General features: G+C 49.2%; 1 protein-coding gene across 1 annotated transcript in view; it reads left to right on the forward strand.

Moving 5' to 3' along the window:
- The window catches only part of LOC143998094 (glutathione S-transferase P 1-like), a 51,715-nt gene extending 27,848 nt beyond the window's left edge, over positions 1 to 23,867 (forward strand). The window contains exon 5 of the mRNA XM_077493844.1: positions 23,702 to 23,867. Coding sequence (XP_077349970.1) covers positions 23,702 to 23,803 — 102 coding nt within the window. The 3' untranslated portion in view covers positions 23,804 to 23,867. The remainder of the gene's footprint in view (positions 1 to 23,701) is intronic.
- The last annotated feature ends 561 nt before the right edge of the window (positions 23,868 to 24,428 follow it).

Raw genomic sequence — 24,428 nt, forward strand, 5'->3', positions numbered from 1 at the left:
GGAAGCAATAGTGTTGATTTACTAAAACTTGGAAGTGCAAAATTGGGTGCAGTTCTGCACGGTAGCTGATCAGCTTCTAACTACAGCTCATTCAATTAAGCGTTTGACGAAAAAACTGGAAGCTGATTGGTTTCTATGCAGAGCTGTGCCAAATTTTGCACTCGTCAGTTTTAGTAAATCAAGTGCATTGTGACTGGATATTGAATGATCTGTCTCGGGAGGGGCACTGCCAGAAAATATGTTTTTTGGCGGTAAATTTATCAGGGAAATGGCTGGTGTTAGCGATTCAATCATCACGGCGCCATGGTTGTTATAGTGTCAGGATGATTGAAGCAGATTACTATTATTACATTGTTATAAAAAATTAAATGGTTCAACTTACCATAATGCAGAATCAGTGGGAGCCCCGAGCGTGTCACCTGCCGCTGTCACCTGCCACACATTGCAGATTGTCACATGACACGTCTCCTGTCACCAGATGCAGATTGTCACTTGTCACGTCACCAGATGCAGATTGTCACTCACCACGTCACATGCCACACGTTGCAGATTGTCACTTGCCACGTCACATGCCACATGTTGCAGATTGTTACTTGTCACGTCACCTGTCACCAGATGCAGATTGTCACTCACCACCACATCCCATGCCACACATTGCAGACTGTCACTTGCCATGTCACCTGTCACCAGATGCAGATTGTCACTTGCCACGTCCCATGCCACACGATGCGGATTGTCACTTGCCACGTCCCAAGCCACACGATGTGGATTGTCACTTGCCACGTCCCATGCCACACGATGTGGATTGTCACTTGCCACGTCCCATGCCACACAATGCAGATTGTCTCTTGCTCTGTCCCAGGCAGCAGATTACCAGTCAAGCAGCAGAGAGATGAGGTAATCTCTCTGCTGCCGCGGCTGCCTGCACACTGCACAGTGAGGGCAGAACTGCAGGGATGCAGGGCGGGCGCCTGGCGGTGAGAGATGATGTCATCTCTCTGCTCCCCCACCCGCCGGCTCCCTGATTGACCAGCAGCCGCTCACACACTGTCAGTGAGCCGAGCCCCCCGATGTCTCTCAACGGAGCCGCCCGTGCTCTCAGCCGTGGAGCCACCCGCCAGCTCTCTCACCCGCGGCGACTCCTGCCCACCCACTCACATTCTCGGAGGGGGCAATTGTCCCATTGCCCCCACCTGGATCCGCCCCTGGTCAGTAGCTGCTTAGTAGCTGCTTCACAGAGATGAGATAACTGCTTGATCTGGCCAGATTAGGCGCCTTTATACATACACTATATTGTCAAAAGTGTTGGGACACCTGCACATGAACTTTAATGGCATCCACGTCTTAGTCTGTAGGGTTCAAAATTTAGTTGGACCACCCTTTGCAGCTATAACAGCTTCAACTTTTCTGGGAAGGCTGTCCACAAGGTTTAGGAGTGTGTCTATATGAATGTTTGACCATTCTTCTAGAAGCACATTTGTGAGGTCAGGCATTGATGTCGGATGAGAAGGCCTAGCTAGCAGTCTCCGCTCAAATTCATTAATTCATCTCAGAGGTTGAGGTCGGTACTCTGTACAGGCTAGTCAAGTTCCTCCACCCAAAACCTGCTCATCCATGTCTTTATGGACCTTGTTTTGTGCACTGGTCCAAATCATTTGGTGGAGGGGGGTCCCTTAGTTCCAGTGAAAGGAACTCTTAAGACATCAGCATACCAAGACATTTTGGGCAATTTTATGCTCCCAGCTTTGTGGGAACAGTTTGGGGATGGCCCCTTCCTGTTCCAACATGACCGCGCACCAGTGCACAAAGCAAGGTCCATAAAGACCATAGATCAGCAAGTTAGGTGTGGAGGGACTTGACTTGCCTTCACAATAAATTTTTTTAGAGTCCTGACCTCAACTGTACTAGGGCAATTTTTACACTTCAGTTATGAGCCTGGTTTTAAAACAGTAACTTTGTCATTATTTAAGACAACAAAGTAATGCATGTATTATTTTTTCTTAGGAAAAATAAGGCTCTCTTTTGGTGATATTGTCTTACAAAACTTATTTTTATTTTTTTTGCAATCAATAGAGAAAAAGTGTAGCAAAATGTAAAATATATACACTTTTTCTACTTTTATCAGTGTTTATATATATATATATATATATATATATATATATATATATATATATATATATATATATATATATACATATACATGGGCGTCCGCAGCAGGGGGCAAGGGGGGTCAAGTGCCCCCCCCCTGGAATCCCCAAGGTGTTGCAGCCACCATGCTGCATTTTTTTTACTGAGTCCGCCAGGTGTTCCTCCGCTCTCTGCTCTGGATCACAGAGCGGGCTGCCTCTGTGTTCGGCGGCCGCTCTGTAACATGGCCCCGCCCCCCCAGACCTGCTTGTGTGATAGTAGAGAGAATCAACATTCCGCCTATCACACGAGCCGGTCTGGGGGGTGGGGCCATGTTACAGAGCGGCCGCCGTACACAGCCAGCCAGCACTTTTATCCATAGGAGAAGATGCTGCAGGTACAGCCAGCCCTGTGTGCTCCAGTGCCTGGAAAGGAGGATGGGGGGGAGGGGGTCTGCAAGGGCCCCCCCTGCCAATTCTCCTATCCAACTTATTTTACTGTCCCCAGTTCACCTTGTGCTCCCTGCCCCCCACCCCCCAGTGCTCTCCTCCACCACATTCTCCTGCCCCCCCCCCTGTGCTCTCCGCCACCACCACACACTCCTGCCCCCACAGTGCTCTCCTCCACCACCACACTCTCCTGCCCCCCCCCCACAGTTCTTTCCTCCCCTGTTCTTGCTGCCCCCCTGCTCTCCTCATCCTTCTCTACCCACCATCCCAGTGCTCTCCACTCCCCCTGTTCACCCCCCAGTGCTCCCGCCACAGTGCTCTCGCCCTTGTCCCCCCCCAGTGCTCTCCTCCACCACACTCTCCTGCCCCCCCACAGTTTTCTCCTCCCCTGTTTTTGCTGCCCCCCCCTGCTCTCCAGCTCTCCCCATCCTTCTCTAGCCACCATCCCAGTGCTCTCCCCCCCTGTCCCCCCCAGTGCTCTCCCCCCCTGCCCCCCCAGTGCTCTCCCCCGTTCCCCCCCAGTGCTCTCCACTCCGCCCAGTGCTCCCCCCTTTCCCCCCCACAGTGCTCTCCACTCCCCTCAGTCCTCTCCCCTCCATGCTCTCCCCCTGTTCTCCTCCCCAGTGCTCTCCCCCCTATTCTTTCTCCCCCCCAGTGCTCTTCAGCTCTCCCCATCACTCTCCAGCCCCCACCCCAGTGCTCTTCAGCCCTCTATTCTCCCCACCCCTGTTCTTTCTGCCCCCCTGGCGTTCTTCAGCCCCCCCAGTGCTCTCTACCCTCCATGCTCCCCACCCCTGTGATCTCCACTCCCCCTCGCTCTTTGCCCCCACCCATGTGTTCTCCAACCCCGCCAGTAGTCTTTGCTCCCCCTTCTCTCCAACTCCCACCCAGTGCTCTCCAATTCCCCAGGACCAGAGGACAGGGTGACTGGGGCTGGAAAATGAGGACAGCTGAAGGTCCAGGTGGCCAGGGACCACTCCATCTCACAGCAGACAGATCCTCTGGAAGGAGCACCGTCCCCATCCAAAACGAGAACAGACCCTGCCTGCTGCTTGCCATCATGGATATCCTTCTGGCATGCAAGGTACCGTACCAAGCATCAACAACACACCTTCCCACAGACAGGGACTGCAGACTGGGACATAGGGCACAGGAGGGGCTGCAATGATGGACACAGTGAGGCTGCATTCACGGCACAGTAAATCTGCATTTGATGGACACAGTGAGGCTGCATTTGATGGACACAGTGAGGCTGCATTTGATGGACACAGTGAGGCTGCATTTGATGGGCACTGGTGAGGCTGCATTGAGCTCTTGCATCAAGTTTGCAGTCTCTGACCATCTCCTGTAGGGAGTCTGGAGAGGAGTCAAGAGTGGGAGCACCACCAGGATGGGGGTCATGGGAGAAGTCAGACTTGTGTGGACTGTGGACAAGAGACTATAGGATAAAACCAGAGCCACCAAGCTGGAGCCGACTGACTGAGCCCTGCACAGTGCACCTGAGAGGAGGTTAGTGAAAGCACCGCCAGGCCAGTCGGGGGGGGGGGGGGGGGGTCACTGATGTAAGGGGGGAGTGAATACGATAATGTAAGGGGCACTGATATAAAGGGTTTCCTCCTTATATTAGTAACCCACCCCCCTTACCTTCGTTTATCTTTTCTGCAGAAGGTGGTCCCCCCTGATGATTGATCACTTACCACTATTAACTGGTAAAATGTATGGTTTTCCCTTTCATGAACAAGAAAATAATGACGTTATGCTGTTGGGCTGTTATAATAATGCTGTGAGGCTGGTATGAAATGTTTTCCAGGGCTGGTTTTTGAAAGCATGGGCGTCCGCAGGGTTACTCAGGTGGCTGCGTACCATGACCATATAGCCTAGAGAATGTACATCTTTTTACATTGCAATACATCTGTTGTTGCCATATTTTTATCTTGATGAAAACAGCCTATACAGTGACAGTATGAGATCAAAATATGGCCACAACAGATGTATTGCAATGTAAAAAGATGTACATTCTCTAGGCTATATGGGCATGGAACACAGCCGCCAGAGTAACTTCCAATACAAAGTGAAGATGAATTATCTGTTATATAACACATATGTATTACCAGTGGAAAGATTTTCATGAGATTGTCCAAAAGGGGCGGAGCATGAGTGGCCTTAAAACAATGTCCCCCTTGGAAAAAGTTCTGCGGACGCCCATGTATATATATATATAAAAAAATAAATTCTTGCATATAATTCATCCTGTGTCAAACTACGCTTATGATTCTGGTAACAAAATAATGCAAAGTTATTCACAAATGAATAAAGAGAAAAAAGAAAAGTATGGTCAAAGGTGTGTACTTGTTCTCTTGTTACATAGTTACATAGTTAGTAAGGTTGAAGTAAAGACACCAGTCCATCCAGTTCAACCTGAATGAGTGTCTACAATTATCCCTATCCCTGTACATTGCACACTCACATCAGTCCCTACCCTCAAGGAACCCACAATCCAAGGTCCCCATTCATATACTAGGGCCAATTTGGACAGAAGCCAATTAACCTACCAGCATGTCTTTGAAGTGTGGGAGGAAACCCACACAGGCATAAGGAGAACATGAAAACTCCAGGCAGGTAGCTGGCAGGTAGCTGGCGTGGTTGTGATTCAAACCAGCGACCCTTTTTACTGCTAGGCGAGAGTTCTAACCACTGTGCCGCCTACACCACTGTGTGACCCAAAATCAGCTGACAAAGGACTAACGCCCACTGCCAGCTGTTGGAATCCACCCAGATGCCTCACCGGCAGCTGACTCAGCTTCTCATCACCCCCCCCCCCTCCGCTCCCACCCCCTCTTCAGCCTGGTGCTCCAGTGAGCACTGGAGGGACAGTGCAGAGAACAGTGACTTACAGTGCTCAGAGCGAACTGAGATCTGAGTGATAAGTGTTCATGTGATCGCTCATTTCAGCATCAGACTAGAGGAGAGTATTTTTTTTTTTTAGAATCCCTCACTTCTCCTTTAATGTCACACTAAAAAATGAACATCATTAAATTTTAATTGTTACTAGAGTTGAGCGGACACCTGGATGTTCGGGTTCGATGGGTTCAGCCGAACTTCCAAAAAAAGTTCGGGTTTCGGGACCGAACTTGACCCCGAACCCCATTGAAGTCAATGGGGACCCGAACTTTTGAGGACTAAAATGGCTCTAAAAAAGTAATGGGAAGGGCTAGAGGGCTGCAAATGGCAACAAAATGTTGTAAAGAGTATGGCAAGTGCTCTGCAAACAAATATGGATAGGGAAATAACTTAAAATAACTTAAAATAACATAAAAACTCAATGGCACGATGCCACACATATGGTGGGAATGCCCCAGAATACGCCCTTTCTGGAAAAAATTATTCAATTTAATGGATAAGCTAGTGGGAAAATAAAATACTTTGAAATAAAAAAAATAAAAAATTATAATCTTGACCTAGGAGGACGAGGTCCATATGGAGTAGGAGGTTGATGTGGCGGTGTAGGTGGAAGGGGCAGTGGAGGAGGACGAGGTAGCCAACACTGGTTCAAAAACACAACAATGGCTGGGTAAGGCCGGTGATGTGTCGAATTCTGTCCCCCGTCGGATAGTGTCTGCCCTGTACTGCGTATGCTCAGTATGTAGGACAAGGGGATTTAGAAAATCTCCGAAGACAAACGGCGCTGCGCTGTGAGTCCAGGTTCAAGCCACGCCATCCGAGGTTCAAACTGAGCGAAGCGAGGCCGTGCCCGAAGTGCGGCGAGCGAAGCGAGCCTGTGAGGGGCCCTGTCACTATGTGCTACCGTATGTCCACTTGGATGGTGGGGCTTGAACCTGCACTCACGGGGCAGGTGTCGTTCATCTTCCGAGATTTTCAGAATCTCCTTGTCCTCGGGCCGGACACTATCCGATGGCCAGGCAGTTTTTGTCAGAACACCGGTATACATATCTATTCTGCACATGGTACAGACAAGTCCTGTGGGATCCATGCCTGGTTCATTTTAATGAACGTGAGCTTGTCCACATTGGCTCTGGACAAGCGTCTGTGCTTGTCTGTGATAACGCCCCCTGCCGTGCTAAATACACGTTCAGATAATACAGTGGCTGCACGGCAGGCCAGCACCTCCAAGGCGTAAAGGGCAAGTTCAGGCCATCTGCCCAATTTGGAGACCCAGAAGTTAAAGGGGGCAGACCCGTCATTCAGTATGTGTAAGCGTGTGCACACATACTGCTCCACCATGTTGGTGAAATGCTGCCTCCTGCTAAGACGTTCCATCTCAGCTGGTGGTGCTGGTTCTTGTGGGATGCTGACAAAACTTTTCCACATTTCGGCCATGCTAATCCTGCCTTCGGAGGTGCTGATGGTGCCCCGGCTGCGTTGGTGACCTCTTCCTCCTCCTCTGCCTTTGCCTTGTGCTTCCACCGTACCACCGCTGTCAGGTGGGAATGCCACCAGCAGTGCGTCTATCAGCGTGCGCTTGTACTCGCGCATTTTTACGCTCACGCTCCAGTGAGGGTATTAAGGACGGTACGTTGTCCTTGTAACAGGGATCCAGCAGGGTGGCCACCCAGTAATCAGCACCAGTTAAAATGTGGGCAACTCGGTGGTCGTTGCGGAGACACTGCAGCATGTAATCGCTCATGTGTGCCAGGCTGCCCAGAGGCAACGAAAAGCGGTCCTCTGTGGGAGGTGTATTGTCTGTGTCCTCTATATCTCCCCAGCCATGCACTAGTGATGGCCATGAGCTGGTCTGGGTGCCACCATGCTGTGAACATGGTTCCTCCTCCTCCATCTCCTCCTCCTCCTCATCCTCCACCTCATCATCCTCCAGAACTGTGCCCTTGCTGCCGGACAATTGTGTACCTGGCGTTTGTTGGTGCAGGAACTAGGGATGAGCTTTGTGTTTGAGTCGAACGTATGAACATCGGCTGTTCACCCGTTCGGCGAATTCCGAACATATGGGCCGTTCGCGCCAAATTCGTGTGGTGCTCACGGCCCACAATGCACTGCGATGGCACAGTGCATTGCTGGCTCATGATTGGCCAAGCATGCACTGTGACCCCGCATGCTTGGCCAATCACAGCGCCGGCAGTGAGGAGAGCCATGATTGGCCACAGGTAGGATGCCTGTGGCCAATCATAGCTCAGGCTGTGTAGTACACGCCCCACACTATATAAGGCCGCCAGCGCGGCGGCCTTGTGTAGTGTGTTGGCGTCTGAAGCAGTTAGTGGGTGTTCTATGTACCTTCAACACAGTATACACCGATCGTTATCGGACGATTTTTCGATCTTGCTCTTCTGTAGTGGTTGTTGTCTGCGTGCCCTGACCGCAGTATACACCGCTATATTCACCTCACCTATATAGCTAGCGATATATCTATCTTTTATAATAGAGCTTGCAGTCAGTGTTAGGAGCTTTTGCGTGCTGTCTGCATGCTCTGTACCCAGTACACACCGCTATATCCACCTACATAGCTCTTCTTTATTTGAGCCATCTGCCATCTGCAGGAGTTATTGGAAGTTGTGTGTGCCTCCAGCACAGCACAGTATACATCTGTATTTACCCTTTATTGCTGGTGTTCTCTAATAGAGCCATCTGCAGGGCTTAGTGGGTGTTGTGTGCCTCCAGTACAGTATACCCATTTATCTACCCTTTATTGCTGGTGTTCTATACAAAAGGCATCTGCAGGAGTTAGTGGGTGTTGTGTGCCTCCAGCACAATATACACTACCCAATTGCTGTTTTACCCAACTCCCTTCAGGCCATTACCATGTCTGGAAGGCCGGCAAGGAGAGGCAGACAGGCGTGAGCCGATAAAAGAGGGCAAGCAGGCTCTGTGTCTAGAGACAACAGTGTTGGTCGTGGACGCGGTGCATCGTCATCAGCACGTGGCCATGGGACACGCTTGTCCTTCTTTTCGGCAGCTGGACATGTTGAGCCGCAACATGCCAACGACTTGGTAGAGTGGATGACCAAGCCCTCTTCATCCTCCTCATCCTCTCTCACTCAGTCTCAGGGTACTAGCAAAGCCTCTGCGCATTATTCTAAAAGTTCTTTGGTGTGGGCCTTTTTTGAGACGAGTGCATCAGATCGCACCTCTGCTATTTGCAACATATGTCTCAAGCGTATCTCGCGTGGCCAAAACATCAGCCGCTTGGGCACCGCATGCTTGACCAGACATATGTTGACCTGCCATGCAGCTCGTTGGCAAGCGTACCTCAAAGACCCACACCAAAGAACAAAGTGGACCTCTCCTTGCTCCTCATCAGCTGGCATCTCCAACCCCACTAGACCTTCAGTCCTCTCTGAAACCTGCTCTGAGAGGAATGAAGGTGTAGAATTAGGTGTGTCACAGCCAAGTGCTTCCGGGCACTCTGCTAGCAGTACACCCACGTCCGATTATAGCAGGCAAATGTCCCTGCCCCAGCTGCTGGACCGGCGAAAGAAGTTCACTCCCAGCCATCCACATGCCTAGCGGTTGAATGCTAGCTTGGCTAAATTGCTAGCACTTCAACTGCTGCCTATTCAGTTGATAGCCTCGGCCCCCTTCCGTGAGTTTGTACAATGTGCGGTTCCTCAGTGGCAGGTCCCCAAACGCCACTTTTTCTCATGGAGGGCGATTCCGGCTCTCTACCGGCATGTGGAAGGCAATGTCCTTGCCTTGCTGGACAGGGCAGTCAGCGGTAAGGTGCATATTACCGCTGACTCATGGTCCAGCAGGCATGGACAGGGACGTTACCTGTCTTTCACGGCCCATTGGGTCACTCTTCTGGCAGCTGGGAAGGATGCATGACAAGGTGCAGTAGTGTTGGAGGTTGCTCCGCCACTACGCCTCCAAAATGCTACTATTGGTTGTGACACACCTCTCTCCTCCACCCCCTTCTCTTCTTCTTCCTCCATGGCCTCTTCCAGTGCTCTGTCCTCAGAACCAGCGGTATTCCGTAGGCGTTCCAGGGGCTACGCAAGTATGCAGGCAAAACGATGCCATGCCGTGCTTGCGCTGGTTTGTTTGGGGGACAGGAGCCACACTGGGGCGGATGTTTTGTCAGTTCTGCAGGGGCAGGCCGAGAGGTGGTTGACGCCATGCCAGCTTAAGCCAGGAATGGTGGTTTGCGACAATGGCACCAACCTCCTCTCCGCCCTCCGACAGGGACAACTGACCCATGTGCCCTGTGTAGCTCACGTCCTTAACCTGGTGGTGCAGAGGTTCTTGGGCAGGTACCCGGGCTTACAGGATGTCCTGAAGCAGGCCAGGAAAGTCTGTGTGCATTTCCGCTGATCATTTAATGCCTGTGCTCGGCTGGCTGAGCTCCAAAAGGAGTTGAACCTGCCCAAGAACTGCCTTATATGTGACATGCCCACCAGGTGGAACTCAACGTTGGCCATGCTGCAGTGGCTGCACACGCAGCAGAGGGCCATCAACGAGTACCTGTGCGACTACGGCACCAGGACAGGGTCAGGGGAGCTTGGTTTTTTCTCACCACGCCAGTGGGGCATGATCAGGGATGCATGCACTGTCCTGTCACCGTTTGAGGAGGCCACAAGGATGGTGAGCAGTGACAGTGCATGCATCAGTGACACTGTACCTCTTGTCCACCTCTTGGAGCATACGCTGCGTGGAATAATAGACAGGGCACTTGAGGCAGAACAGAGGCAGGAAGAGGAGGAATTCCTTGCCTCTCAAGGCCCCCTTTATCCAGACAGTGTTCCTGCTGTGCCACCCATCACACAGGAAGAGGATGAGGAGGAGGAGGAGGATGATTGTGTCAGCATGGAGGTGGAGGCTGGCACTCAGCATCAGCAGCAGCAGCAGTCTTGTAGGGTTGATTTACAGTCCCAAGAAACCCCGTGGACTTGTACGTGGCTGGGAGGAGGTAGCTGCGGATCATGTTGTCCTTAGTGACCCAGAGGACTCTGGACTGAATGCCTCAGCTAACCTACGCTGCATGGCCTCCCTGATCCTGCAAAGCCCGCGGAAGGATCCTCGTATTCTTTGGATCAAGGAGAGGGACCATTACTGGCTGGCCACTCTCCTTGATCCACGGTACAAGGGTAAGGTTGCCGACCTTATCTTGCCATCGCAGAGGGAGCAGAGGATGAGACATCTCCGGGAGGCCTTGCAGAAAGGTCTGTGCAACACGTTCCCAGAGACTGGGCGGTTACAAACTCCTGGTCCTGGACAATGTGTTGCTGAGGCATCGGTCAGAAGGAGCGGTGGAGAAGGTGGCCGTCTGACTGATGCTTTCAGACAATTTTTTAGTCCGCAGCCCCAAAGTATGATCGGTTCCAGCAACCATCGCCAGCGTCTGATTTACATGGTGCAGGAATACCTAGGGGCAAGGTCAGACTTGGACACCTTTCCCACCGAAAATCCTCTGGCTTACTGGGTCTTGAGGATGGATCACTGGCCAGAGCTTGCACAGTATGCAATTGAGCTACTGGCCTGTCCTGCATCCAGCGTTCTTTCGGAACACACCTTCAGTGCTGATGGTGGCTTTGTTACCGATCACAGGGTGCGCCTGTCCACCGAATCAGTTGATCGACTGACCTTCATCAAGATGAATCAGTCTTGGATAACCCACAGCTACCAAGCACCTGAAGCTGATGTAACCGAATAATTTTTTTTGAAATATCACATCACTTCAAGAATGCCTACGCTGATGCTGAGTGACTGTCCTGTTATGTTGATTGTCTATCCTCTTCCTCCTCCGCTGATATGTTGGAAGAACATTTCTGGTTCTGGGTGATGCCATGAGCCCAATTTTTCTGCCCCTGTTTAACAGGGGCGTTTAATTACAATTTTTGATGCAATGCTTTGCAGCAGGGCTCATTCCTGCAATAAAACTAGAGTATATGGGAGAGGTTGCAGTGTTGTGGCACCAGCACCAGTGCCTAAGGCCCAAATTTTTCTGCCCCTGTTTAACAGGGGCATTTAATTAAAATTTTTGATATAATATTTCACAGGAGGGCCCGTTCCTGTGCCCACCCAGAGTAACTGTGAGGACTTATAGTGTTGTGGCACCAGCACCACAACTACCAAAGGTCAATTTTTCTACCACTGTTCAACAATGGCATGTAATTACAATTCTTGATATAATCGTTCACAGCAGGGCGCTCTAGCACCCACCAAGAGTCACTTTGAGGGCTTACACCAACACCTTGTTCTGCCATTTCTGCAGAGCATATAGGACAGGCCCCTACTTTCAAACCTCCAACTTACAAACATCTCCTACTTGCAAACGGAAGGAGACAACAGCAAGTGAGATGAAAAAAGATGTACGACAAAAATTATACAGGGGTGATAACCCTTCCCTATGTTTTCCAAAAAGCTTAAAATTGTTTTTTTGACTGGAGCTACACTTTAAAAATGTACCAGTTGAAAATTACAAACAGATTCAACTTAACACAACAAACCTACACAGTCCCTGTCTTGTTTGCACCGCCTGTATACTGCTGTTCTAAGTATATAGGGCCTGGGGGCCACACGCATTTCCTTTTTTTTTTTTATTTGGTTTTACAAATAAAAGGTTACAAAAGATAACTGTACAGTATATAAGCATACAGATATAAACACTTGTGTAGCGAGTAGAAAAGAACCGATGGCAGTAAAGCCCCAGGTTTGGGACGAATGGACCCAAGTGGGTCCCAATAGCCTATACAATCCGAATATACCAGATATATGGGTAAAATCAGTAGCCTTAGGGTCACAATCTTTAGAATGGGGAAAGGACGAGGTAACGCTCAGTCTTGATGAGAAATGTACATTAGAGTCAGAATGTCAAGGTGGCCTAAAGGCCGCAGGATCTCCCCGGGGAGACAGTTTGAGCCTACCCAGAGAGCCAGCAAGGTTTCTTTGGAGATACCAAGCCGTAAATCGGAATGGATGCATTGTCGCCTGAATGTCGGAGTGATTTAACGTGATCTCCATATAATTGCGCCATCTCGCAAAGAAACGGTGTGTATGGCGAGGAGTCCTGGTAATGGCATCCAGCCTTTCCATATAGAAAAGTGATTCAATAGCCTTTTGCACCGCTAGCAATGTAGGGGGATGCTTGGATATCCAAGATTGCAGAATCGTCCTACGAGCAACAAGAAGGGCCAGTTGTGCCCAGTGAGAAACAGACGTCAGATTCCCGTCTCCCGTTGGGGGAGTTTGAGGTGCCCATCCAAATACACAAAGCAGAACATCCTTCGGAATTTCGCTGTTTAGAAATAGATTCAACATAGGTAGTTACTGTGTCCCAGTATCTTGCTATGGCAGGGCATTCCCACAGACGATGGAGTAAAGTGGGGCGAGGTGTAGAGCACCATGGGCATATTTTCGAGTTCATATTACTTTTATCATTGTAGATGGGGTAGTAGGCTCTGTGAATTATCCTAAATTGTGTTTCACGCCATGTCTCGGAGAGTGTGAGTTTACGTATTTGCCGGTATCCATCCATAATTTTAGGAGGGAGAGTTTCATCCCCTAGGAGGGTCGCCCATTTCTGGAAAGGTGTGAGATGGTATTTATCCGATTGGTGTTGAATGAGGTAAGAATAAAGGTTGGTAATTGAGTAGTCCCCCGAGTTCAACACAGTGTAGATGAAGGACTGCTGGAAAGGATTCGTCTGGGGCCCATATTGCGAGCTCAAGTAGTCGGTTAGCTGGCTATAGTAAAAAACATGGGTCGGTGGTAGTGAGAATTCCTGAGACAAGGCCTCAAACGACTTAAACTTACGATGGTCAGCTTGATATAAAGCTTTCGTGGAGGTGAGACCCTTGAGTTTCCATTGTGAGTATATGGCGTGCAAAGTGGAAGAGACGAACATAGGGTTTCCATGAATGGGCAGAAAACTCGAGATGGTAGTTGGTAGTCCCAATAATTTGTGTATTTCTCTCCATGCAATGTTGGTGTCTCTGATAAGCAAATTAGATTTTAGATGAGGTGGCAGAGCATGCAGGTTGGAGTGAAGGACTGCTGCCAACGTGTAAGGAGAAGCCATAGCCCCTTCCAGATGTACATTACAATATCTAGAGTTGCCCGAAAGCCAGTCCAGACCCTGTCTTAACAAACATGCAAGGTTATAAAAACGAACATTGGGTATACTCGCACCCCCCTCAGTCTTCGGGAGGCATAATTTAGGCAAAGCTATGCGCGCTCTCTTACCCGACCATATAAAGGTAGACAGTGCCCTGTACAGCTTCTGGATATCTGCGTGTTTTAGCAGGAGGGGTATGGTCTGCAAGGGGTAAAATAGTCTGGCAAAAGATATCATTTTAAACAAATGGCATCTCCCGAAGAGCGAGATAAGCAGGGTCGCCCATAGGTCCAATTCCTTAACAATCCTAGACAAAAGTGGGGGGTAGTTAAGCCCATACAATGAGGCCGGTTCACGACCTATGTGTATCCCTAGATACGTGATATGGCGTTTGGCTAATGTAAATGGGGACTGGTGTATCCATTTGGGAACCATTCTGGGATTCAAAGACAAAATCTCACTTTTGTCGAAGTTTATCCGGAAACCCGAGCAGCTGTGAAAGGTATTAAAAATTTCCTGCAACCTGGTAAAGTCGGACATGGGGTCAGTGGTAAACAACAATATGTCGTCCGCAAATAACGCTGATCGTAGAGTCTGTGGTCCTATCGGTAAGCCACTGATCCCATCTCGTGAATTAAGCAGCCTGGAAAGGGGTTCGATCGCCAGGTTGAATAATAAGGGCGAGAGCGGGCATCCCTGCCTAGTCCCTTTAGATAGGGGTATTGATTCTGATATAAAATCAGGGGTGACCAAGCGAGCTGTGGGAGACATGTACATCTGTTTGAGAAATTGTAGAAAGGAGCCTTGAAAGCCAAACTGTGCTAATACTCTAAACAACCAAGGTAAACTCACATTATCGAAGGCTTTTTCTGCGTCTAAGGAAATGATTGCTACATCTTGAGCAGGGTGGGTTTTGGCGTAGTGAAGGGCTAGGAGTACGTTACGTATATTAAGTGTAGCTGAGCGCCCAGTGACAAAGCCTGACTGTGCGGGGTGGAGTAGGGAGGGGAGTATAGTGGCCAATCTAGAAGCAATTATTTTAGATAAAATTTTAGAGTCCACATTTATTAGGGAGATAAGGCGATAGGAACCCGGCATAGTGGGGTCCTTACCTTTCTTTGAAATAAGTTTTATGAAGGCCTGTGAACCTGTGGGCATATAAGGTCCCCCCTGCCACATGTCTGCATAAACAAGTTGAAGAGTGTCAGGTATATAATCTATGGTGGATTTATAGAATTCCGCAGTATAGCCATCCGGCCCTGGCGCTTTGGAGGTGGACAACATCGAAATAGTACGCTTAACATCTTCTAGGGTAATGGGGGCATTAAGCATTGCAAGTTGTTCTCCCTGTAGCATTGGTAATTGCATCCTGGACAAGAAAGTGTCCGCCTTAGTCATGTCAGTAGGGTCAGCGTCGTATAGAGTCGTATAATAAGTGGTGAGAATGGCATTGATTTTGTCTTTGTCAGAAGTCACGGATCCATCCGCGTCTCTCATGGTAAGAATGCGAGTGGGTCGTCTAGGCCCAGCGCATAGTTTAGCCAATAGTTTGCCCGCTTTGTTTCCGAACCTATGGAAATATAACTAAAGCCGCGTACACACGTGCGGATTGTATGGCCTACTTAGTCCGTCATACAATCCGACGGACAGTCCGTCATACTTTCGAATGAACGGACTTGACCACACACGGATGCACAAACAGTCCGTCGAAAGCTTGCGCGATGACGTGTACAGCACGTACGACGGGACTAGAAATAGGAAGTCCAATACACAGCAATGCAACCTTTCGCCGTGTAAATCCTTTCTGAGCATGCGCCATTCTTAGTCCGTCGAACTAGCCTACTGACGAGCGGATTGTCCGCTGAAACCAAAGTATGACGGACAGTATTACAGAAATTCCGAAATACTTAGTACGCCAGACTGCGCGCTGAAAAAGTCAGCTGAAGCCCACACGAGCGGACTGTCCGCTGAAATGTGTTTCGACGGACTAAGTTGGCCATACAGTCCGCCCGTGTGTACGCGGCTTTAGAATAAGCCATTTGTGCAGTTTCTTGTTGCTCTGCCCAGAGGTCAAATGCCCTCTTTGCTTGAGTCCAGCTTCGGATATTCTCGGGTGTACGGCTCACAAGCAGACGCTCGTGGGCCATATGAAGCGTATTGCTGACATCATTATATTGGCTCCTATGGTGTTTTTTCAGTTGTGTAGTATAGGAAATAATCTTTCCCCTCAGAAAGGCTTTACCCGTTTCCCAAAACAAGGTAGGGTTAGAGATATGTGCATTATTCGTGTTGGTGTAGTCAGTCCAGGCAGTCCGCAGCATGTCTTGAAAGTCAGGGTTGTCAGCTAGGTAAGAAGGAAATATCCATGTCTTTGGCGCGCACGGGGACGTTGTTCGCGATAGATGTATCACTATGGGGCTGTGATCTGAGATCCTAGCGTCTAGAATTTCCGAGTCTTGTAGGGAGGGTATCAGGGAGGGGGAAGCAAAGAAGTAATCTATACGTGAAAATGATTGATGTGGCGGGGAGAAAAAGGTGTATTCCTGGCTAGTCGGGTGTTGTAGTCTCCACACATCAGTAAAATGAATTAATGACATGGCTTGAGCCAGTTGGGTGGGTTTGGGGGTTGTGTTATCGAAGGGGGTCGTGCGGTGGGAGCTAGTCTTCGAACGATCAGTTACGATGGACATTACAGAGTTAAAGTCCCCCCCGACCAGGTGTCTAGTTTCAGGGGCTGCGAGTATCCAATGGACTACATCTTGGAAGAAGGGGGTAGCCGGCAGATTGGGGGCATAAATGTTAGTGATGGCCATGGGGTTAGAGTCTACCACCATCTGTATAGTCACCATACGGCCCTCAGTGTCAGCTTTTACAGCTGTAACTTCATGATGTAAGTTTTTATGTAATAGTATGGCAACTCCAGCCTTGCGCCCAACTGCTGGGGAGCCATATACCGCACCCACCCATAATTTACGCAGTCTTTGCAGATCATCCGCCGTAAGGTGCGTCTCCTGCAACAGAGCTACATCTGCTCGGAGGCGTTTCAAGTGTCTCAGAACAGCCATACGTTTACATGGCGATCTAAGCCCCTTGACATTCCAGGAGATAATGTTTAAGTGACGCCCACTACCTGCGGATGCCATGTAAGAGTTAGACAGAAGAAAACCATAGTGGGCGTTTCAGGGGTGATCCTGCTGTGAAGCGGGGTACCCATGTATCGGTGTCTCCTATTAGAGACTGCAATCCCCAAGAGTGCTACAACTACTATACTTAATAACAGTAACAGGCATATGGTCATATAGGCTAAAAATCTTAACAAGTATAAAAAACATATCATGAGAAACAACATGTCCACAGGTAGAGACTCCCCTTTTTTCCACATGAGGCACAGACTTCAGTCTCGGCTATCGGCCCTGTCCCGCTCCTCCCCTGATGGCTGATGGAGGGCCAGAGGGGGAGGTATAAAAAAAAAAAGAAAAAAAGAATATGTGAGGACGGGTAGAACCCGGTATCCCATCGAGGAGATAGTAATGGAACCAATAGAGGGATGAATGATAGCATCCCCGGCTCCAGAAAGGTCCTATGTATTAGTGGTTGACATCTACAATGGTAGGAAAATATATAGGGTATGAGAGCCGAGTTGAAGGCGGAAGCCAATATAGTATTAACCTCAAATAACATACAACAAAGAACCAATGTGAAAACCATTTGGAACAGCAAAGAGCTACAGAGATTACCAGAAGGGCAGGCCCAATATTCCAGAACAGGACATGTAGGGTCAACCTACCAGCAATCAGCAGTACCCATGCTAGGCCATCTGACCCCAGGAGAGCTTGAGGGAGAAGGAGGGAAAACCAAAATAAAATGAAAACCTCCGTCCCTCACTCCCTGACAAACTATAAAAAGGTATGTGCACCATGGTGTGTCAGCGGTGTCCTGAACGATCATCCTTAGGCGTAACTCTGATGCGTTTAGATGGAGGGTTAGTGGGGCTGCGTTGATGTTTAGGAGGCACAGCAGCTTTGTTTGCAGACTGAGGAAATGCGATGTCAGCCGTGGCAGAGTGTTCCATGTCAGTGCCCATGGAGTCAACAAATCTCTCTGCTTCCTCTGGTGTAGTAAAAGTAAGTTGTTCCCCAGCCGGTGTTTGGAGTCGCAGTGTGGCCGGATAGGACAAGGAGAATTTGATGTGATTATTGTAGAGCGCTGTACAAACTGGAGAGAAGGCTTTGCGTCGGTTCATTACCTCCACAGAGTAGTCAGCAAATAGCAGTAACTTTGCCCCGTCCACTGTCAGGGAGCGAGAGCTGCGGTATTTCTGCATAATGGCTGTTTTGTCCGCATAATTTAAGTACTTAACTATGACATGGCGAGGTTTAGCACGTGTATCAGACGGTTTGCCGATACGATGAGCCCGTTCGATCGTGCATGTGATGCGAAGGCCTAATTGTTCAGGGATTAGTTTGGCACAGATAGTGGGGAGTTGGGCGGAATTAACCGATTCTGGGAGACCAATGATGCGAACATTGTTCCTTCTCGACCAATTTTCCAAATCGTCGATCTTTTCCCACATCTCTTTATGTGTGTGGAGAACCCTAGCAATCGTTGCCGAAGCACCGGCCGCTTCATCCTCAAGCGCTGAGATACGTTCTTCTGTATGTTGCAGCCTTTGTCCCTGGGCCCGCACTTCTAATTGAAGCTGTTCCAGCCCTCTGTGTACCGCTGCATCTACGGTAGCTGTGAGTGTGGGTCCCAGCAAGAGAACCACGGCTTGTGCTATTCCCTCCGGGGATGCAGGGTCAGCCTGGGTAGGCGCCGGTTGAGTCAGGGATCCCTGAAGCTGCGAGGCCTGCTCCTGTGAGGGCGGCCCGGCCGCCATGTTGGCCGCGTGTGTCTCTCCCGCGGGAGGGATGCCCGCCGAAGCCGCCTTAGCGTACGATCGCTCCACGAAGCGATCCATAAGGGCTCACCCGTCCGCCGAGGTTGTGCGGATTCTCCCCGAGGCCTGAGCCGGTGTTCTAGGCAGATTTGGCGAGGAGGGGCGCGGGAGCTAATGGCGATCACCTCCTCCTCATGTGGCGCCGGAACCGGAAGTCCTTTTTTTAATATGGGTACGGGGTTCCCCTTAATATGCGTACAAGACCCAAAGGGGCTGGTAATGGGCAGGGAGGGCTACCCATGCCATTTTTCTCAATGATTTTCAACCATATTGCAGGAACCAGATATAACATTAAAACCGTAAGCAGTTTTAAATGATGTTATTTCCGTTTAATGTCATTTTGTGCAGGGACTGTTCTAAACACGGGAAACACGTGGCACTTCACAGGCATACTACAGACACCCCCCAGGCACCATATTTAAAGGAATATTTCACTTTTTTTTCACTTTAATCGTCATTAAAATCAGTGCTCCCACCAAAACTGACATTTTTAAAAACATTTTAGGCATTGACTTATGTCCCCTGGGGCAGGAGCCAGGTCTCCAAACCCTTTTTAGGACAGTATCTTGCATATTAGCCGTTAAAATGAGCACTTTTAATTTCGAACGTTCGAGTCCCATAGACTTCAATGGGGTTCTAAAGTTCGTACAAATTTGGGGTCCGTTCGAAAATTCTGGTGCAAACCGAAACGGGGGGTGTTCGGCTCATCTCTAGCAGGAACCCACCCTCATACCCACTTGTGAATGACTGCCCTGAAAGCCTTGCAAATGATTCCTCTTCTTCCTCCTCCTGTGCCACATCCACTTCCATCATCTCCCGAAGCGTTTTTTCAAGGAGGCATAGAACTGGGATAGTAACGCTGAGAATGGCGTCATCGGCACTGACCATGTTGGTGGAGTACTCAAAACAGCGCAACAAGGCACACAGGTCTCACATGGAGGCCCAGTTATTAGTGGTGAAGTGGTGCTGTTCTGCAGAGTGACTCACGCGTGCGTGCTGCAGCTGAAACTCCACTATCGCCTGCTGCTGCTCGCACAGTCCGGCCAGCATGTGCAAGGTGGAGTTCCACCTTGTGGGCACGTCACATATGAGGCGGTGAGCGGGAAGGTAGAAGTTACGCTGCAGCACTGACAGGCGAGCAGCAGCAGGGTGAGAACGCAGAAAATGCGTACAGACGGCCCGCACTTTCTGCAGCAGCTCTGGCATATGGGGAGAATTTTTAAGGAACCTCTGGACCACCAAGTTCAGCACATGCGCCAGGCAAGGGATGTGCATCAAACTGGCTAGGCCCAGAGCTGCTATGAGATTTTGCCCATTATCGCACACCACCAGGCCGGGCTTGAGGCTCACTGCCACCAACCACTCATCAGTCTGTTGTTCCATGCCCCTCCACAACTCCTGCGCAGTGTGGGGTTTTTCCCCCAAACAGGAAAGTTTTAAAACTGCCTGCTGTCGTTTACCCATGGCTGTGCTGAAGATGGTGGCGAAGGTGTTACGCTGACTGGATGAGGAGGCGGTAGAGGATGAGGAAGCGGAGTAGAAGGAGTAAGTAACAAGAGGCAAATTGAAGCACCCTGCAATCCTCGGTGGTGGAAGGACATGCGCCAAATTGCTGTCTGCCTCAGGCCCAGCGGCCACTGCATTTACCCAGTGTGCTGTTAGGGAGATATAACATCCCTGACCGTGCTTACTGGTCCACGCATCCGTAGTTAGGTGGACCTTGCCACAGATGGCATTGTGCAGTGCACACCTGATTTTGTCCCCCACTTGGTTGTGCAGGGAAGGGATGGCTCGCCTGGAAAAGTAGTGGCGGCTGGGCACGACGTACTGTGGGACAGCCAATGCCATCAGGCTTTTAAAACTCTGTGTCTCCACCAGACGGAATGACAGCATTTCAAAGGCGAGGAATTTTAAAATGCTGGCATTAAGGGCCAGGGATCGCGGGTGGCTAGGGGGGTACTTCCTCTTCCGCTCCAGTGTTTGGGAGATAGAGAGCTAAACGCTTCCATGGGACATTGTGGAGATGGTTGGTGACCCATGTGGTAGTGTTGCTGCCAGATCCTCTGTTTGCGGGTTGGCAGGTGCCACTGTCACTACAGAGGTGGATAAAGAGGCTAAGACTGCAGCAGAAGAGGAAGCAGCAGGAGCCAGAGACCTTTCTTGGTTTTTGAGGTGTCTACTCCACTGCAATTTGTGCTTTGCATTTAGATGCCTGGTCATGCAGGTTGTGTTCAGGTTGAGAACGTTTATGCTTTGCTTCAGGCTCTGATTGCACAGCGTGCAAACCACTCGTGTCTTGTCATCAGCACATTGTCTGAAGAACTGCCATGCTAGGGAACTCCTTTGACCTGGCTTTGGTTTGCTCGTTCCCTTGCTGTGATGGGCAGTAGCAGGCGTACTGTCTAGGGGACGGACGCTCCGCTTTTGCACCCTGCTCCCTCTTCTGCTGTGCTGGTGGCTCTGTGCGACCACCGCCTCTTCCTCCGAACTACACTGGTCACCTGCAATTGTGCAGACCAACAAGGAGGGCAGGGTTGAAGACTGGGTGGAAGATGATGTGGAGGACGATGAGGTCCTGGGCCCCACATGGAATCCACATCATCTTTCACCCAGTCTTCAACCCTGCCCTTCTTGTTGGTCTGCACAATTGCGAAAGCAGCAGCAGTTGGCACCTGTGTTTCGTCATCATCCGAGACATGCTGCGATGGTCCTCCCAGGTACTCATCTTCAATCATAAGTGGTTGGTCATCAGTGCACTCAATCTCTTCCACTTCTGGGTCAGGACTAGGTGGATGGCCCTGGAAAGCCCTGCTAACAGAGTCATCAAAAAGCAGAAGAGACTGCTGCATGATTTGTGGCTCAGACTGCTTGGCTGATTTGCAAGGGGGTGATGTGAAAGACTGATGGACATCGGCTGCAGGTGCCAACTCTGATCTTTCATCAGGAGACTGGGTGGGAGACAATGTCAAGGAACCGGAGGTACTGTCAGCAACCCAATCTACTATCGCCTGTACTTGTCCAACATTCGTACAGCCGCATTAGGCCCAACCAAATACCGCTGTAGGCTCTGTCGTCTACTTGTACGTGTAGCTGGCACAGATCGACCACGTCCTCTCCCTGCAACAGGAGCTCCACCAGCAGCACCACGACCGGAGCCACGTCCCTTCTTTGATGTTCTCCTCAAATTTTCCAAATTGAGGATCTTGCCCTAAATGGGTGTTTTTGCAATAGCAGAATACACCCAGAGTATGTAAACGTGTATCTTAGAGCTGCGGTAATGGCGAAAATGCTATTAACAAAAATTGTTTTTGCCCTAAAAATTTTTATTTTTTTTGAATAGCACAATAGAAGAAAAATATATAAATTGTGTAACACACCTCCACATATGCAGAAAACACTGCAAAGTTGTTGTTTTTTTGCACTAAATGGGTGTTTTTGAAATAGCAGAATACACCCAGAGTATGTACATGGTGTATGTCACAGTAACATATGCAGTGCTGGTGCACTGAGCTTGCAGATAAAAGTTATATTTTCTCTGACATTCTCTCCCTAACAGTAGCCAGGAACCTTTCCCTACACTGTCTAAAGCAGAGTGACATGCTGTGCTGAGTGCCTCTACCTTAAAGTGGTTCTGCACCTTTAAAAAAAATATTAAAAGCCAGCAGCTACAAATATTGCAGCTGCTGACTTTTAATAAATGCACACTTACCTGTCCCAGGGTCCAGCGATGTCGGTGGCAGATTACGAGTGATCGCTCGTCTCTCTGCTGCCCCCGCCGCCATCCTCTGTCAGGGAATCGGGAAGTGAAGCATTGCGGCTTCACTGCCTGGTTCCCTACTGCGCATGCGCGAGTCGTGCTGCGCATCTCTGCTGGTCCCCGCTGTGTCCTGGGAACTGTGTGTTTCCCAGAACACAACGGGGAGGGGGGGGTGGGGCATCTGCAGCGATCTGTGGAGGTCTTGTCCCGTAAGTGGCTGCAGATACCTGGATTACCAGGTAACTGCACCCCCCCTCCCCCCTGAAAGGTGCCGATTGTGGCACCGGAGGGGGGGGAGGGATCAGATGAGCGGAACTTCCACTTCAGGGTGGAGGACTGCTTTAAATAGAGGCTGGGTCACACGCTGCACTGGCCAATCACAGCCATGCCATTAGTAGGCATGGCTGTGATGGCTTCTAAGGGCACACCAGTTAAACGAATGTTGATTGGCTGCTGCAGGGCTTTTTAAAATGCGCCATTACATTGCCAAACACCAGACCCGAACCCGAACATACAGTCAATTGTTTGGGATCGGGACCCAAAAAGCCAAAAGTTCGGTACGAACCCAAACTTTACAGTTCAGGTTCGCTCAACACTAATTGTTACAAAATAGAAATAAACAAGAAAATAATTAGGGGGAATAAAATGTTAATGGAAGAAGTGAACAAGTCAATTAGGACTGTTTAGGGAAAACAATAGGTTAATGGGGAGTTAAATAGGAAGAGAACAAAAACTTGTTTTTATACTTGTTAGGTTGTTTTAACTGATATCCTAAACAGATTGGATCTATCCCTTTGATCTGCAGAGCGATAAAACATAGTAGATACAAATGTAACAATGTTACACAGTAATTTCTGGCTATCATGTTGACAGCTGGGAATTGCCAGCAACTGCCGGTACATAAAACTAGGGCAAGAACCAACATTTGCTGTGCAGATGTGTACTGAAGTCCTACAGACAATTAGAGACGTTCTATCCTCAGGGCAGTTGATCTCTCTCCTGACACTACAGCTGTCACACAGACAACACAGTGGCTTATGAGTTTGGTGGCCGGCGAGGCAACAGACAGCCTGCTATTGACCCTCCCATTGCTTTCTTTCAATTACAAGGGGAGCAAATAAGATGGGGAACTAGCCCTTCATCTTCCCCTTTGGCTCCACCTACTGTCGCTGCTTGCTAGGAGCCTGTCTATGAAGCCAACATCATCCTTGACAACCAGTATTAGGTGGGGAGGGGAAGAGTAAATACTGTTCTGATACAGTGTACAGAGACAGGCACTCTGTATGCCAAGTTTGAGTAAATAGGTCATTATTTTTTGAATTTGGTGCAGCCATAGATTGCTGACAGAATATTATTATCACTGTAAAAAGTAAAAATGGGATGATTACAAATGTTTCTTTCTACAGATTTCCTATGCAGACTACAACCTCCTGGACGTCCTTCATTGTCACCTCAATATCTTCCCAAAGCCCGCATTTCATCACAAAGTAATCTCAGTGAATATCTGAACTCCGAGGACTGTAAAAGCATACAATTTTTTCCAAAATGAGGCTAAATACAGCTATGTGAAGTTGGCACCCCATATTTGTAAAACATGAATAAAAATATACCATTTGTTTGTGCCGCGTTTCTGCTGATTTGTGCCGCAAAAATTAGCATTTGTGGTTCTGAGATATTAAACATTCAATTTAATGCAAGCCACTTTGCACCCCATATTGTTGAATTTGAAAAACAAACGCGGCATTCGTTTGTGCCGCAAAAATAAACGTGTGTGCCGCTTTAGTTGCGGAGATAATGTATGTTATAGTTGCTGCAACCCCACCCACTTTGCACCCCATGTTACTGAATTTTAAAAACAAATGTGCCATTAGTTTGTGCCATGTTTCTGCTGGTTCGTGCCGCAAAAATAAACGTTTGTGTCACTTTGGTTGCGGAGTTATTGTACGTTACAGTTGCTGCAAACCTGCCCACTTTGCACCCCATGTTACTGAATTTGAAAAACAAACACGCCATTCGTTTGTGCCACATTTGTGCCCCAAAAAATAAACATTTGTGCCACTTTGGTTGCAGAGATATTGTGCGTTATAGTTTCTGCAACCCTGCCCACTTTGCACCCCATGTTACTGAATTTTA

This window comes from Lithobates pipiens, unplaced genomic scaffold, assembly GCF_037356315.1.
Source record: "Lithobates pipiens isolate NorthernLeopardFrog02 unplaced genomic scaffold, aLitPip1_a1.2 Scaffold_19, whole genome shotgun sequence".
Classification (NCBI taxonomy): Eukaryota; Metazoa; Chordata; class Amphibia; order Anura; family Ranidae; genus Lithobates; species Lithobates pipiens.